The sequence below is a fragment of the Notamacropus eugenii genome, chromosome 5 (assembly GCF_028372415.1).
Source record: "Notamacropus eugenii isolate mMacEug1 chromosome 5, mMacEug1.pri_v2, whole genome shotgun sequence".
Classification (NCBI taxonomy): Eukaryota; Metazoa; Chordata; class Mammalia; order Diprotodontia; family Macropodidae; genus Notamacropus; species Notamacropus eugenii.
This window is the reverse complement of record NC_092876.1, coordinates 58,790,747-58,807,680: the sequence shown is the minus strand read 5'-3', so window position 1 is coordinate 58,807,680 and position 16,934 is coordinate 58,790,747. Positions and strand designations below refer to the sequence as shown.

The window sequence follows — 16,934 nt, the reverse complement described above, 5'->3', positions numbered from 1 at the left end:
AGAACATTAGAGGACATTTAGTACCCCTCTTGATGCCCTTGATGCCATCCCTGAGATGACAACGATCCTCTAGTTTGTGTTGTTTCAGAGGTTAAGATTGTCTCCAAACTAGGAACCTGACATGTTCCACTGGAGCCCTGCACAGATGCTTTTGCAGCTATAGATCAGGGACTTTGGGTTCTGGCCTTGTGATATTTCCCTTCGTAGTTGTCCCACTGTGGTCTTTTCTGGGACAAGGATCTTTTCAGAGGTTACAGGGGTTCTCAGAAGTCCAGTCCTTGTTTGCCAAGGAAGAGACTCAGCTGAATCACTGGATTAGCTGAAGATAAAGCTAGTTGGAGACCAAGGGGTGTGGTAAAGAGCACCTGGATTATCCTAGGATTTAAAAGGTGTTAGGGTGGTGCCAGTGTGCCCTGTCTTGCTATTTGTCAATGCAGATTTTCCATTCTGTTTTTAACATGGTATGTATTTGGTGAATTCTATTTGTTTGGCTTTCCTGGCTCACTGTTAAAATTCCCTTCACCCCAACCTCCATCCCCACTCTCTTTTCCCTTCAAAAAAAGTAGGGGAAGGGCAGTGAGCCCAAACTGGGAAGGGACGAAATGATGTGACTCACCTTGGCCTCTTTGGATCAGTTTCTTCATCTGTAAAATGAGAGGTCTGCGCTAGGGTAACCCTGGTAATCCTTCTAGCTCTCAGTTTATCATCATCTAAGCCAACCATTTCATTTTGCAGACAAGAAAATCAAGGCCTAGAGAGAACACACTTGCCCAATGTCACTTTGGTGAGTGAGGAGCAGGACTGGCATCTAAAACCAGGTCTTTGGAGGCTCCTTTCTACCTTGATTGTTTGAGAGTGATACCCAAGCAGAGCCTTAGCTTCTAGCAGATTTGCTACAGTTCAACAATGCAAGGCACTTCTCTAAAACTAGGGGAGAGCTGTTTCCATTGCACCACATGATAGCTCATAAAAACCATGTGCTTCTAGAAAAAAGGTATTCCTTTTATGTTATATTTAATTGTTGTTCATATCAAAAATCCATATGTGTATAGGTTGCATTAATTTTTAATTGATGACAGCAGTCAAATGGTCACTCAAAAATACAGATTTTTTTACTCTATTGGATAGTACTTCTTTAGGAAGGGAAATTGTTGTGAAGCTCCTGGGGTCTTAGAGTGCATCAGAAAAAATTTAAAGCTGAAAAAGAAAACCCTCCATTTTTAGCACAATACAGTGATACAAGGAGAGCCATTGTGGCATAATATGGAGAGAAGGCTGGCCTCACAATCAAGGAAGACCTGACTTGAAGCTATGTTCTGCTGATACTAGCTTTGTGACTTTGGGCAAATTGTTCACTTGGCAGACTTCTTAGAGTATAAATCACAGAAGCCCAGATGCCGAGGCCATCGGTGGAGGCAGTTTTCACAAAAGGAGTTCAAGGATGCCCAAGAAATCATGGATCAGCCCCCTAACTATAATAATACAGATGCAGTCCTTTTTCCAAACCCAGTTTAACTAGCTTCTTTTCATATAAAAGTGCTAGTTTTTGATAAAGTCATTGGAAAATATTACTGTTTAACAGGCCTAACTAATATTGACTCCCTCTTTCATTTTCAGATGTTTCATGTAAGAAAACATACTCTTAGAGATGTATGAACCAAAATATTGCCTAGTGTTTGACCACAATCAGAAATTTCAGTTTGTTAAATAAGACATACTGGCCCTGGAGTTCATGTTTGGAAGCTCTCTATTTCAGTACAATGGTTCTGTCATTCCATTGGTTCCTTCCCTAGGTGCAGGTCTTAGCCCGTCCCCTGCTTCCTTTCCTAACCATGATTTCCTGTAGATTGTCCTCAGTGGGTCTACCTGATGTGCCAAAGACTTTTTTGTCAACTTCCATTTTTGTGGGTAGCAGGATAGGCCTACCTTCTTTTCTGAGTCTGTCTTCAGTGATATCGGGCAGAGCCCTTGTGTTCAGGTCACCCACAGCCTGCTCACCCCAAATTTGGGAATGTTAGTTAAATCAGCTAAGCATTTTCCCTCTCAAAGTCAAGCCACACCGGTTTGTGGCCCGTGTAGGACAGCCCTTTCTCAGGCATTTCTGATGTTGCTGACAATTCACTTTCCTGTCTCCTCCCAGACTGACAGATAAGTCGGTGAAGGACTACTCAGTCTATCGTTCTGCACTTCTCTTTTGGGCCCTAGTCGATCTCATTTACAACATGTTTAAGGTAAGAAAGGTCCAAGCCCATGTCAGCCTTCAGTGAGCCAGGTGACTTCCCTGAGCAGTGCTGGCTTCCCTGTCTCCTCCTCACTTTCTGTTCCCGAGAACCCAAGGTGACTTAAGCAGGGGAAGAATCCCCTCTTATCATCTCTTTGTGAAAAACGTCCCCTCTCCTTCTCCTCATGCAGCCTCATGAGGAAGCCTTCGCTCCTTGAACGTTGCTCATGCTTTCACTCTGTGTTTTGATATAGCTTGGTGTTTTATGATGTGATGAGGCTTCTTAAGCCTTTTTTACCCTTGAAGGTTTTGTATTTCTAGTCAGAATATGGACTCCCTCCGAGCACGTAGAAGAAGGATATTTGTCCTGTTCGCTATCTATAAAATGACCTCTGAAGTCTCTTTTAGTGTAGAAGTTATATGATGAGTAATAATGCACACTTAGTGCTTCCTCACAATAAATTGCCCAGGGAGGGAAGATGGTCAGTGCAATCAGGGCTGTCATAACTTTGCAGTGGCCTGGAGAGTCTGATTGGTTTTTCTACATGACCCAGCTAGAGAGAGGTACAACTGGAATCCAGATTTTCTGACTCCTACTGACCTTCCACCCTGTGAGATCTGTGAGATCGGGTTAGTTAAGACCGTGGCCCACCTCTCTGCTTTTCAGGCACTTTGTTTTCTCAGATTGAATGAAGCAGTTCACTTAGGGCCTTCCTTTGGAAGTACAGGAACGAAATGTGCTAGAGGAGAGAGGTTCATTCAGTCACTTGTAATGACTTGCCTGCCTGTCCCACCTCCCTTTTCTCCCTCTCACCTCAGCTAGGTGAGGAATACTGGTTAAGGTGAGACAGCATCTAATAACGGGTTATTAGGAACAGAATGAATTGGGGTTTTGTTGTTCTTGGAAGCCATGAAAGGTCCTCCAGCCAAAACTTTGATGTTTATAAGCAGGTGGTGTGTTTTTCCAAGAGACTGAAATAACTGGATTGTCTTAAGGAAAAACCAAATTGACCTTGAGTAATGTTTGTCCCTGACCCTGTCTCCTGTTGGTTCTTGCAGAAGGTGCCTACCAGTAACACAGAGGGAGGCTGGTCCTGCTCTCTAGCTGAGTTTATCCGCCACAATGACATGCCCATCTATGAAGCTGCAGACAAGGCCCTGAAAACTTTCCAGGAGGAGTTCATGCCTGTGGAGACGTTCTCAGAGTTCGTGGATGTGGCTGGTCAGTGTCACTCTTCTCCCTTTTGTCATTCATTTATAAATCTCTACAAGCTAGGGCATTGCTACTGCTAGTGCTGCTGTTCCTTTCGGCCCCTGCTGTATATTGAGGATCAGGGCAGGTGTGAAGTTGGGCTAAACCGTGGTTCCGTGTCCTCATGGAACTTGGATACAAGCTCTAGTATACAGCATTACATTGTAAGTGCATTCAAGAGGTCCAGAACAAAGTGTTTGTGTGGTCTTACAGGTATTTGGGGAAGCTTCCTGGAGGAGGTGATATACACATTGGGCCTTAAAGGATGGGTAGAAATTCAGTAGGTAGAGAGGGAAAGGGAGAGCATTCCAGGTGGAGATCAGAGGGGTAGGGGCACAGGCATGTTAAAGGGATGAAGAATAATATGAGTTGAGGTTGAAAAGATAAAGGGACCCCTTGAGTGTTAGGATGTCTTAAAAGACCAATATTTTGAAGCAGAGAAAGGAGTAACCTGAGCAGTTCTGTGCTGAGGAACCTGTAAACACTTTGGGTCTGTGATTTGTTTGGTCGCATAGTAGATACATCCTAGAAAATTGCCTGAGGCACAGGTTAATTGAACTGTCCAGGATCACATAAGAAGTAATTGCTTGAGGTGGGATTTGAACTCAGGGCTTTCTACCTAAGGGATATTCATCTAACAGACAGTGAAGGATAGAATTGGAGGAGGCAGAAAGGTCTGTTAGGAAGTTACTACCTTAATTCAAGTGGATAGTAATAAGACCCGATACTGGAGTGGTGACCATGGGAGTAGAGAGGAGGGAAATGGACATCAGTATGTCACAGTAGAATTAATAGGGGGTGTGTGTGTGTGCGTGCGCACGTTGCTCTTTATTTATAGATGAATGAAAGGGGAGGAAGAGGGAAGAATCAAAGATGCAGGGTGTTGCAGACAGAAATAGTGAGATTAGAAGATCTGGTTTAGGGAGAACGATTATAACCTGTTTCAGAATGCCTAATTTGAATTCTGCTTTAAAGGTCTTCACCTAAGCCTTCAAATCACCAAGCCAGATCTGGGAGTCATCCATTCAAAGATACTTGTTTAAGGAAACATAGGAAGGAGTCTCTGGGTTCCTGCTGTCATCAGCTCTCCCTGGCACCCCCTTTCTGGGCCCAATCCTGCTTTTGTGAGGGCTTGGAAATTAGCATTTGAATGAAAGTTGCTCTCTGGGGCTAAACAGTCCCATCCTCCTGCTTTATTTACTGTTCCTGGAGCTAGGAGCTCCTCTGTTTCTGCTGTCTTGTGGGGAAGTTACAGGTGATGACCTGGATATCTTTGCTGAGCATCAGAGCCCTAGGAGAGCTCCTCTTTGTAGAGTCCTTTCAAGGTCACAAAGCGCTCTCCTGCAGATGATCTCCTTCCATCTAGACAGCTCCCTTCTGGTGCAAGCGGAAAAAGAACAGGATTATTTCCATTATACAGCAGAGGAAACTGGGGCTTAGAAAGATATAGGACTTGTCCAGAGTCTCTGGTAAGTGGTAAAACTCATTCTGGAAACCAGACGATCCTGCATGCCCCACAGGCTTCTCACTTGGTTAGGCAGGAGCTACTAAGGCAGAAAGCTTTTAGCATTCTGCTAGTCAAGAGAATGCAGAATGGAGAGTGAACTTTACTGCACATAAGTACTGTGAAACTGCTGTATTGTGAAACTGCTGGCTTCTGTTCTCTGGAGAAAGAGCCTGCAAATGGATCACCTGAATCAGGGCCCTTGGGTCTGTGATGGATCGCAAATAGAGACAATGGTAAAGCCAGAAGAGACCCTGGACTCCGTTTATGGAGTTCGGGCTCCTTTTTTATAAATGGGGATACTGAGGCTCAGAGAGGATACTTGCCTGAAGTCACTTTCTTAATTCAGGTCAAAATGTCATTGTTTTTGTGCAAAAACTTTTGTAAGCTTTATAGAGCGTAGAGAAAGTGAAGCTAAGGAAGTGAGTAGTATCTTCTAGTGGACAGAGCTGGAGCCCTGGGCAAGTCATTTCCCCTCTATGAGTTTCATTGTCTTTCTCTACAAAATGGGAGTAATAATCCTTGGATTCCCTTGTGGGATTAAAAAAAACCAGCAACACTTTTTCATTTTTAAATTGGGATCACAGAGTTAGAGCTGAAAAGAAATGGAAAGAGGTCTTCTGGTCTGAACCAGAAGTCCGGAAACCTTCAATAATTTGCTAGAATACATCTAGGCAGTATTTAACAGAACCAAAATTTGAACACAAGGCCTATGACTTGAAATCCAGTGGTTTTGCTCCTTTGCACATGACTCATTAAATTAGAGCTAGAAGGGAGTGTGGAGAATACTTTGTCTAACTCCCTCATACAGTTGAGGAAACTGAGGCCCAGAGAGGCTGAATGATTTGCTCACCATCATACAAGTTTGTAATCACACAGGTTACACCTATTTGCAATGATGGTTTTTATGGTAGTTTGTGATTTACAAAGTTACTTCATATAGATTAGTTCATTTGATTCTTACAGTCTTGCAAGTTAAGTATTCTAAGTATTATTCCCATTTTGTAGATGGGGAAGCATAAACCCACAGAGATTTAGGGACTTCCCCAGGTAGCACAGAACCCAGACTTCAGCCTAAATCTTTGACTCCCATTCCAGTAAAAATACACTGTAAAGATCAAAGCACAAGAAAACCAGAGCACATTTCTGCATGTGAGAGAAGATAATATTGGGTAGCTGATTTCATAGGAGGCTTCCTCAGACCAGGCCATCACTCTGAGCCTGGACTAGAACACAGGTCTCCCGACTCCTGGGCTATCTTTGCCCACTGTACAGATACTGTTCACAGCAAGCTCGCTGTGCTAATTAGGAGCACACTAGAATACACCAGGTGACCAAGAGAAAGCAGAAGTGTCCTGGGACCAGAGACCAGCCTGGATCTAAGCATCTATTGTGATCTATCAAAGGGTGCCTGTGGTTTCTCTTCCTAGTACTAGGTGAGCCTCAGTTGTTTTCTAGGCAGCAAGAAAAGCTCTGATCTTAGAGTGTAGAAGCCTGTGCTAGGTCCCAACTCCAGCAATTCAGAGATGAATAGTCCTGTCCAATCCGTCACTTTACTGAGCCTAAGTTGTCTTAGATATAAAATATGGATGACAGTACTCATACAGACTTTCAGGCCACCTGACAAGATGGTGGTCTAGACATATTCTCTGGTCTTCACAGCCTCTTAGACCTCTCCAAAACAGAAATTTTGTGCCAGAGATAAAGTAATTTCAGCTGTCTCTTCAGTCTAGGAAACCAGGATTCCAAACAAGGTTAAAACTCCATGAATTAACTAATCCCTAACAAGTGCTCACTCCATACCTGCTCTCCCACCATTCTCCATAGTCCTGGCAACAAAATTTCTCAAGCTATCCCACAGGCTTGTACTAGAGCTTAGTTCAGAGATCCAGACTTCATACAGTAGAAAGCTGCCTACATGTGATAGGAGCCAGGCAACACTTGGTGCCTACTGGGCCCAAGAACTGAGGAGTAGGGGGAGCAGTGGTAGGGAGAAGGAGACACTGTGCAGCAATCCACTAAACCTGAAGGAAAGAGTCCAGCATCCAGATGGGACCAATTCTGTGCCCTTCCCCTAGAAGTTACTTGGGATAGAAACCTAGGCTGGTAAACTGTGAATTGTCCAGCATGAAAGGAGACCAAGAGTGTTGAGATCCAGCCCCCAGGGAAGCTATTATCAGAGGAGGAGGGAGTCAGAAAGTGAGCAATAGGGGGAAATAAGGAAAGATGGAAATTACTAAAGATAGGAGGAAGAAAATTCAAGGACCTTAATCATAAGCAAACCAACCAACAGGGAAGACGTTAGCAGCAGAAGGAAATAATGGTCTCCAAATTTAGCACAAGCGTTTGGGCATCTGTGGACGAATACTGCAAAACAAAGGAATATGATTCAATACCTGATGAGGTAGAGAACCCGGTGGATTTTGAGGAGAATGGTTTAAAAGAGAATAAGAATTGAGAGAGAGATATTTTGGGCCTGCATAGCAGAAATAATTAGCAAAATTGAAAAACTTGAATCTTTCAGTGGCAAGTCTTCCCAAGGAAACAAAAGAAGAGATAACTGATTGGGAATGCAAATAACATGGAAATGTTGTTATTCGTCCTTTCTTCTGTGACATCAGGAGAGTGAAGTCTTGACTTGCAAGTGAATTGGATTTAAGTGAGGCAGAGCTGCGCAGTCACCAGCCTCATTCTCTCCTCCAGGGTCATGGAGGTCAAGGACAGTCTGGAGGAGGAGAGGCATAAAGCAGTAACATTGAAGAAAGTAAGACAGGCTGCATGGAGACAACCTAAGAATCACAGGTCTCCCAGCAGAATGCAACAGATCAAAAAACCTGAATGCCATGTTACAAGAGAAATAATACAGGAAATCTGCCTGGAACCAAGTACCAACTGAAGTACCGGTTGAAAGAATAGATTGCCTTCAGGGGAAAAAGAAAACCCCAAGGCTGCTAACTCCCAAGATCCATAGTGGTTAAATTTAATAATTCCATTAAAAAAACAACAAATTGTGCAAGTGACCAGGAAAAAGACCTTCAGTTATAAAGGAAAGGAAATTCTAACACAATACTATTCTACACCCACCAGGAAACGCAGAGATTGGAATAATGCATTCCCAAGAGTGGTAGAACCCAAGGGGACCTACCCTATAAACCTCCTAACCATAACTGAAAAAAGACAGGTGTTTGACGGTAAAGTACAGGGAGGGTTATTGTGAAGAACACATTGTAAAACTTATATTGCAGAAATAATAATTTTAAAATTATTCTATCCAGAAACTTGCCCTCTGATTCCAGAGGATATAGATTTAGGACAACTTAGATCACTTGATCACTGAAAAAATAATAAGAAGTTATCATTATCATCATTATTAATTGTGGGCTCCCTTTTTTTCACCAAAGGAACTATGGATGATGTCCTTTAGCTTCCTATTTGACTATTCTTTGAGTTTGATCCGACTGGGAACTTTGTATCATTTTGCACCTTTTGTTTTTGCTTGAGCTCAGTTGTACCCCCCTCCATCTACATGAGGTATATAGTCATTGCTATTTGGACTTGTTTTTTCTTCATCCCTTCCTTGGGGCGTGCCCTCTCTTTTGTTAACAATGTCACCTACTTATTGTCTGTGGAAAGGAAATTTGTAAGCCAGCACAAGCTCCTAGCAGAGGAGGGAAGGCCTATACGTTTTTAGACCCTTTGCTTCCTTTCCTGCCCTTCACAGAAAGGGAAACTAAGGAAGAGCTGGCTTCAGGTCAGGCTCACAGAGGAGAAGGATGAAAGGACTCCGTTCAGGCTGGCACTTGGCGTCAGTTTGAGAGCTAATGCTGTTTATCTCAGCATGGCACAGAAAGGAGCTGATTGAACCCACAGGCAAGTTGGGGCAGCTGATTGACTTTCAGGCTCCTCCTAAGTCAGTACTTGATGCTGTAACTTCGCTATTTTTCCTGAGCTGTTATGAATTCCCAGAACACATAGACACACCTATTTTCAAATGTGAATTAAAAATTTTTTTTCAAATTCAAATAGAGATGATCCTACCACTTCTCCCTGATATCCTTCTGCATAAATGAGAGCTACTTACAGTTCCCATGTTGACCTGTCCTCTAATAAATATTTATTGAACATTTATTATGTGCAAGGGTCCTGTGTTTAACACAGATGGTATGCAAAGGTGATGACAGCGTAGGCACTGCCCTTACGGAGCCTGTCACTACCCAGGGTCTGGGATGATAGCAAGGCACATAATTACAAAACAAAACAGAAAATGGTCACTGTCACCAGAGAGGTCCAATTCAGATGACTTTGAGGCCTGGGGGGTTGAGTTGGGGGAGAGATCATTTCTCCCAGGGTACATCAGGGAACGCTTTGAAGAATGCATAGGATTTCAAGTGGGAATGGGCATTGAGGATGTTCATAGGCATTGGAGCTGGGAAGGAGGGGGCTGCTCACAGGTTTATTCCAGGAATTGGGAACAGGCCACTTTGTCCAGAGGAGGGGAGGGGGAGTGAAAGAAAGCTGGAGAGATTAAGGGGGAAGAGCACCAGCGCTTTGATCGGCACGGTGTAGGCCTCAGAATTTGTATTTCTGGTTAGTCATGTCTTCATACCTTTGGCTCCCTAACTTGGGAGAACCAGATGATAGGGTTGGCCTCCCTCAGGCTTAGGATTGTCTGCACACAAGGGCTTCGAAGTGGGGTTGTAGCTGACCTTCAGCTCTCATGTCTATATTGTCACAAAGTGCTGGAGTCAGGCAGCCTTCTTGTGAATCCTGGCTTGGTGACTTCTCAGTTGTGTGACTATGGGTAAGTCACTTCCTCTCTCTGAGCTGAGCTTTGTAAAAGGACATTGGGCTGGTCCTCCCTCAGTCCCCTCCAGTCTGAACAGTGTTTCCAGGTTGCTTTCATCTCTCAGCCTGTGATTCTGTGCCCATATTCAGGGCTTTGCTTGCAGACTGGGCCATGGGGAGGGTAGGTTGGCTCGAGGGGAAATAGCCCCCACCTGCTCTGGGTGGTAGGGCCTCCCAGGCTGCTAGGCTCATTTGATCCTAACAAACGTTCCTGTGCTGTTTTCCAGGACTTCTCTCAGAAATCAATTTTGCTGACAACTTCCTGAAGGACCTTTTGAACTCAATCCCCTGACCACCTAGCCCGGGAAAGTGACTGGCCAAGATGGACCCCAGCCTGCCTTCCGCCCCTGTGTTTCTCCTCTCCTCGTGCTTTGGTTTATTTCCGAGGGGCGCTGCCGTTGGCGTCCCCCTCCCCCGCAGTTTGTGTGGGAGCGGCTTGGGGGAGGGGGGGTTAGACTTTCCTGTTTTATCTTGTGTGTGGTGCATTAGCTATGAAGTTATACGTACATACCCCAAGCAATTGGAGGACCCTGTACATACCAAGGGGCCATGAGTTGTCCTGGCCAAACTTAATACTTGAGTGTGCACATCTTGAGAAATAAGTGAATGAATAAATACCCATTGAAAAGGACATTTTGGTTGGTGCTTATGCCTGTCCATTTTGCTGGTGGCAAACTTCTTTTCCTTGAGCAAACCCATCGGTTTCAGAAGTTCAGCAGAGACCAGTGGAGGCATCAGGATCCCTTGTCTTGGAGCCCCTTGGTGGAACAGGATGGGAGGATATCAGCATGTGTTGGCTGGAGCAGCATTCCTATCCTCCTGAAGCCAAAGTCCACACCTTTTCTCTTACTAGCTCAGCTTTTACAGTCTGGATCACAAGAACACATGATGCTTAATTCTCTCTGATAGGAAAAAAAAAAAGAGGGCTATAAAAATAGGATGTCTGGCTTCTGGAAGAAGACTAGGCTAAGTGGTTTGGTGGCTGAGAAACCACTGGTAAAGTCAGTGGGAAGTGTCTGGGACTTTGGTTTAATCCCACAGTGCAAGATTTTGTGCTGACCTCAGTGAACTGCATGCATTTGAACCCTCTGGCCACAGCCTCAGTGCTGCTTAGCCAGTTTGCTGCTTGCCGAACCACGCAGGTTTACTGGCATCCTGGATTTTTTTCTGTAGCTATTATCAGATGGGCAATGTTCAGCTTATGTGAATTTATTAAGGGAGGCTATATGCCAGATACTGGGAATATGACAAAAACCTCGATCCTCTCAGAGGGGGAAGAGGTCACTGTGCTTCCATAGAGAAAGGTCACTGCAAACGAGAGGTCCAGCAGTCCATTCTGACCTGCCTGGGCCCAACTAGAACCTACTTTGTCTTCCATCGGCTTCTGGGGGAATCGCGATCAGGGTGTTGTTCCCCTCCTCACCCTGGCATTTCCCTAGGCCCAAGTGATCTCTTTGTTTCTCTGAATTAATATTTCTTCCATGGAAAATTCTTCCCTCCCTCCCTTTTGCCCCAATGTAATTTCTTTTATTGATTTATCTCCTGTTTTTGTCTACCATAGCTGATTTTTCTTTTACCAAGGCAGTGTATTTAGGGGAAAAAAGATGGCCTCTGCAAATAGTCTTTGAAAGCTCTTAACTTGAATTTCCAAAGACCCAGATATGTGACTTCCCCTGGATACCTCCTTGGGTAGAGTCACCAGTTCAGCATTCCTTATAGTCCCAAACTAGGAGCAGGAGTGTTGATAGGGAGTTTGTCTGTGACCCTCCTTCTACCATGGAATAATAAGAGTATTTCTTACTTAGTGGTTGAACAGAAGGGCTACGTGTGACTCATTTTACCTTTTTCAGTTCAGTTCTGCAAACAGCACCTATTTATTAAGCACATATGATGTGCCAGGATATTGCACATTGAACACAGAAAGACAGCAATAGTCCTTGCCTCAGGGACTTTCATTCTTTTGAGAAATATGAGGTAGTTTGAGGGAAGAGGGAAACAACACTACTGATTTTTAAGGGAATGAATTGTACATTATTAACTGCCAAGTTACCCCTGTCCCCCACAGGAGGAACAATAAATACTTGTGTTTTCTCTGACACATTCTTTTAGGGAAATCATTAAGCTCTCCCCCTATTTCCCCAACTTTTGAAAATCTAAAACCACTTACTCAAGACCTTTCTATTCTTTTCCATAATAATGACACCATGGGAAGGTCCAGAGTCCAGGAGGCTGGTGGTTAGAATGCTGATAGCAGCATCCATACCTTCCTTTTCCCCTCTTCTAAGCCATTAAATCTGAGGGAGACATGGAGGAATAGAGGACCTAGGAGCTGGAGGTCTCAGTGCCTGCTTCCCTCTTCTCCCTTCCTCCCCCTCATAAAGCTTACAGTCTAATCAGGAAATATGAAACATCCGTAGATGACTGTTCTCTCATATCTCACCTCTAAATCTCTTATCTTAAAAGGTCTTAAGAAAATCATAACATATGGTGTTATGTAATAAGTACAATAGAGGTATGGATCAGGTATCAAAGCAGAAAAGTCATAAGAAAGACTTCTCAGAGGAGGTGCCATTTCAGTGGGGCATTAGAGGATCTATAGATGAACAGAGGGAGGAATGATATCCTCGCCAGAGGGAACAGTAGAAGAAGGCAGAAGAGAGGTCAGGGAGGATCGGATAGGTTGGAAATAAATAAGTTAATTTGGATAGAAAATGAGGTGAAAGAAGGGGAGTATTAAGAGAGAAAGCTAGCAAGGAAGGGGGAGAAAGGGACATGAGGACCTCCCTCTGGCGCAGGAGAGAATTCTCTCAGGCACAGAAGTGATCATAGAAGAGAAAATGGGTGATTTTGATTACATCAAACTGAAAAGCTTTTGCATGCACAAAATCAGGGCAGCTCTTATTAGAAGAGAAGATGGTATTTGGGGAAAATGTTACAACAAATTTTTTTAAAGGTCTGACATGCAAGATATATAGGGAATTAATACAACTGTATAAGAACAAGAGCCACAGGTAAGTGGTCAGAGGAAGTGAACAGGCAATTTTCTAAATCACTAATAAGAGAAATGCAAATGAAATTAACTTGTTTCACCTTAGAGTGACAAAAATTAGCAAAAGATGAAAGTCGCAAATGTTGGAGAGACTGAAAAGATAGACATGCTAATATACTCTTGGTGGAGCTGTGAGTTGGTGCAACACCTCTGGAAAACAGTTTGGAATTAGATCTAAAAAGTCATTCAGACTGTACCTTTGTCATAGAGTACTAAACTCTTTGAACCAGCAACTTCAGTACAAGTCAGATAATTTCCACAAGGTTGAAGGTGGAAAACTGTCTCATGAATACAAAAATATTTTATTTATTTTGTTAATTATTTTTAATGCTAGTACAAAATAAGAAAAAAAGAAAAACTTAAATACAAAAATTAAAATAATACAAAATAAGAAAAAACAAGCATTGCCATGTGCACAGCAGAACGCAAGAGAGGATTCAAAATATACAATAAATTTCCATTTCGGGGAGGAGCCAAGATGGCGGAGTAGAAGGACACACATATGCGAGCTCCGAACCCACAGCCCATAGAATATCTGTAAAGAAGAACTTCCAACAAATTCTGGAGCAGCAGAAGCCACAGAACAACGGAGCAGAGGAGATTTCTGTTCCAGAGAGCCCTGAAAACCTGACGCGAAAGGTCCATCTCACTCCAGACCAGAGAAGAGCCCAGCCCTGCCTTGGCCATGCGGCACCGAGAGGTGCAGATCCGAGCGGACTTCAGGGACAGAATCTCCAGCAGCCCCACAAGTCCCTCCACCCCACAGGTGCCAAAGGTCAGTAAGAAGGTCTCTTTGGCTGGTTGAGAGGGGAGTGGGGTGTCCCCATAACTCTGGCCCTCTCGGGAGGCAGCAGCGGAGGCAGCAGCAGACAAGGGCTCCCAAAGCAGGCAGGAGCTCAGATCCATTGTTGAAGGTCTCTGCATAAACCCCCTGAGGGAACTGAGCCCCCTCTTGCAGCCCTGCCCCGACCTGAGCACCTGAACTTAATCTCACACTGAATAGCAGCCCTGCCCCCGCCCAAAGCCCTGAGGCTGGGAAGCAGCATTTGAATCTCAGACCCCCAAGCGTTGGCTGGGCGGATCTGGAGGTGAGGTGGGGGTGGAAAGAAAACTAAGAAGTCAAGTCACTGGCTGGGAAAAAAAATAAGACTATAGAAGGTTACTTTCTTGGTGAACAGATAATTCCTCCCTTCCTTTCCGATGAGGAAGAACAATGCTTACAATCAGGGAAAGACACAGAAGTCAAGGCTTCTGTATCCCACACATCCAAAATAAATATACCATAGGCTCAGGCTATGGAAGAGCTCAAAAAGGATTTTGAAAATCAAGTAAGAGAGGTGGAGGAAAAACTGGGAAGAGAAATGAGAGAGATGAAAGAAAAGCATGAAAAGCAGGTCCACACCTTGCTAAAGGAGACCCAAAAAAATGCTGAAGAAAATAACACCTTGAAAAATAGGCTAACTCAATTGGCAAAAGAGGTTCAAAAAGCCAACGAGGAGAAGAATGCTTTCAAAAGCAGAATTAACCAAATGGAAAAGGAGGTTCAAAAGTTCACTGAAGAAAATAGTTCTTTCAAAATTAGAATGGAACAGATGGAGGCTAATGATTTTATGAGAAACCAAGAAATCACAAAACAAAACCAAAAGAATGAAAAAAATGGAAGATATTGTGAAATATCTCATTGGAAAAACAACTGACTTGGAAAATAGATCCAGGAGAGACAATTTAAAAATTATAGGACTACTTGAAAGCCATGATCAAAAAAAGAGCCTAGACATCATCTTTCATGAAATTATCAAGAAAAACTGCCCTGAGATTCTAGAACCAGAGGGCAAAATAAGTATTCAAGGAATCCACCGATCATCACCTGAAAGTAATCCAAAAAGAGAAACTCCTAGGAACATTGTGGTTAAATTCCAGAGTTCCCTGGTCAAGGAGAAAATACTGCAAGCAGCTAGAAAGAAACAATTCAAGTATTGTGGAAATACAATCAGGATAATACAAGATCTAGCAGCTTCTACATTAAGGGATCAAAGGGCATGGAATAGGATATTGCAGAAGACAAAGGAACTAGGACTAACACCAAGAATCACCTACCCAGCAAAACTGAGTATAATACTTTAGGGGGAAAAATGGTCTTTCAATGAAATTGGTGACTTTCAAGCATTCTTGATGAAAAGACCAGAGCTGAAAAGAAAATTTGACTTTCAAACACAAGAATGAAGAGAAGCATGAAAAGGTAAACAGTAAAGATAAGTCATAAGGGACTTACTAAAGTTGAACTGTTTACATTCCTACATGGAAAGAAAATATTTGTAACTCTTGAAACTTTTCAGTATCTGGGTAGTGGGTGGGATTATACATACACACACGCATGCACACACACATACACACACACACAGAGACAGAGCACAGAGTGAATGGAATAGGATGGGATCATATCTTTTAAAAAATGAAATTAAGGGGTGAGAGAGATATATTGGGAGGAGAAAGGGAGAAATGGAATGGGGCAAATTATCTCTCATAAAAGAGGCAAGCAAAAGACTTTTTAGTGGAGGGAAAAAGAAGGGAGGTGAGAGAAAAACATGAAATTTACTCTCATCACATTCCACTAAAGGAAGGAATAAAATGCACACTCATTTTGGTATGAAAACCTATCTTACAATACAGGAAAGTGGGGGAGAAGGGGATAAGCGGGGCGGGGGGGGTGGTGGAAGGAAGGGCAATGGGAGGAGGGAACAATTTGAAGTCAACACTCTTGGGAAGGGACAGGATCAAAAGAGAGAATAGAAGCAATGGGGGGCAGGATAGGATGGAGGGAAATATAGTTAGTCTTACACAACACGACTATTATGGAAGTCATTTGCAAAACTACGCAGATATGGCCTATATTGAATTGCTTGCCTTCCAAAGGGAATGGGTGGGGAGGGAGGGATGAAGAGAAGTTGGAAATTAAAGTTTTAGGAACAACTGTTGAGTACTGTTCTTGCTACTAGGAAATAAGAAATACAGGTAAAGGGGTATAGAAAGTTATCTGGCCCTACAGGACAAAAGAGAAGATGGGGACAAGGGAAGGGAGGGCGGATAGAAGAGAGGGCAGATTGGTGATAGGGGCAATTAGAATGCTCAGTGTTTTGGGGTGGGGGGAGGCGACAAATGGGGAGAAAATTTGGAACCCAAAATTTTGTGAAAATGAATGTTAAAAGTTAAATAAATTAATTTTAAAAAGTAAAAAAAAATTTCCATTTCAAGAAAGCCTGTATAATAAATACTACATCTTTGTGTTGAGAGCTACAAAAATATTTTAGAACAGCACTTTTCATAGTAGCTAAGAACTCCAGACAAAAGGAGGTGCCTTTGATTGAGGAACAGCTCTACTGTGGCATATGAATGTAATGGCATACTTATTGTACCATGAAGGGACAGGAAAAATTCAGACTTAGAAAGACATGTATGAATTGATGCATAGAGTGAGGTGTGCAGAACCAGGAGAAAACTCTTTATATAACTCAGGATTGAAGGACTTCAGAAGTGTGATAAGTGCAGTGATCAAGGCCAAAGTCTAGTGAAACTTGCCTCTCGGGCGAGGTGGCGGACTGGGGCCGCAGAAGGAAGCATACATTCTCCTAGCTGGTCAGTGGATTGGCACTGATTTCTTTTGCTTGTTTGTTATATGGGGGCGGGGGCACCCTGTTGCAGAAAGCAAGGGGGGAGTTGATGGGAAGTGACAGTAATTTTCAAGGGAAACAGAAAAAGCATCAATTAAGCTTAAAAGTGATAGCACAGGATCTCAGAACCTCAAATGTCAGGAAAAGAGCTTTGAGATAGACTGAGTAGACAAAAGTACCACTGAATATGACGTGTGATCCTGACTGCAGCTGGAAGGAACCTCAGAAGCATCTAGTCCAGTCTTTTACAGAAAAGGAAACTGAGGTCCAAGGTGGGGAGATGGAGTCACCTAACCTGCCCAAGGTTACATGGGTAGTAATTGGCAGACACAACTAAACTCACATTGTAAGAGAACAGCTTTACAAAGGATGAGTTAGAAGAGAGAGAAAACGGA

General features: G+C 43.3%; 1 protein-coding gene across 4 annotated transcripts in view; it reads left to right on the top strand.

Moving 5' to 3' along the window:
- UBR4 (ubiquitin protein ligase E3 component n-recognin 4) overlaps window positions 1–10,453 on the top strand; it is a 142,563-nt gene extending 132,110 nt beyond the window's left edge. For all 4 annotated transcript variants that reach the window (XM_072609096.1, XM_072609097.1, XM_072609095.1 and 1 more), the window contains 3 exons: window positions 2,141–2,231; window positions 3,281–3,443; window positions 10,050–10,453. In XM_072609096.1, coding sequence (XP_072465197.1) covers window positions 2,141–2,231; window positions 3,281–3,443; window positions 10,050–10,114 — 319 coding nt within the window. In that variant the 3' untranslated portion in view covers window positions 10,115–10,453. The remainder of the gene's footprint in view (window positions 1–2,140; window positions 2,232–3,280; window positions 3,444–10,049) is intronic.
- The last annotated feature ends 6,481 nt before the right edge of the window (window positions 10,454–16,934 follow it).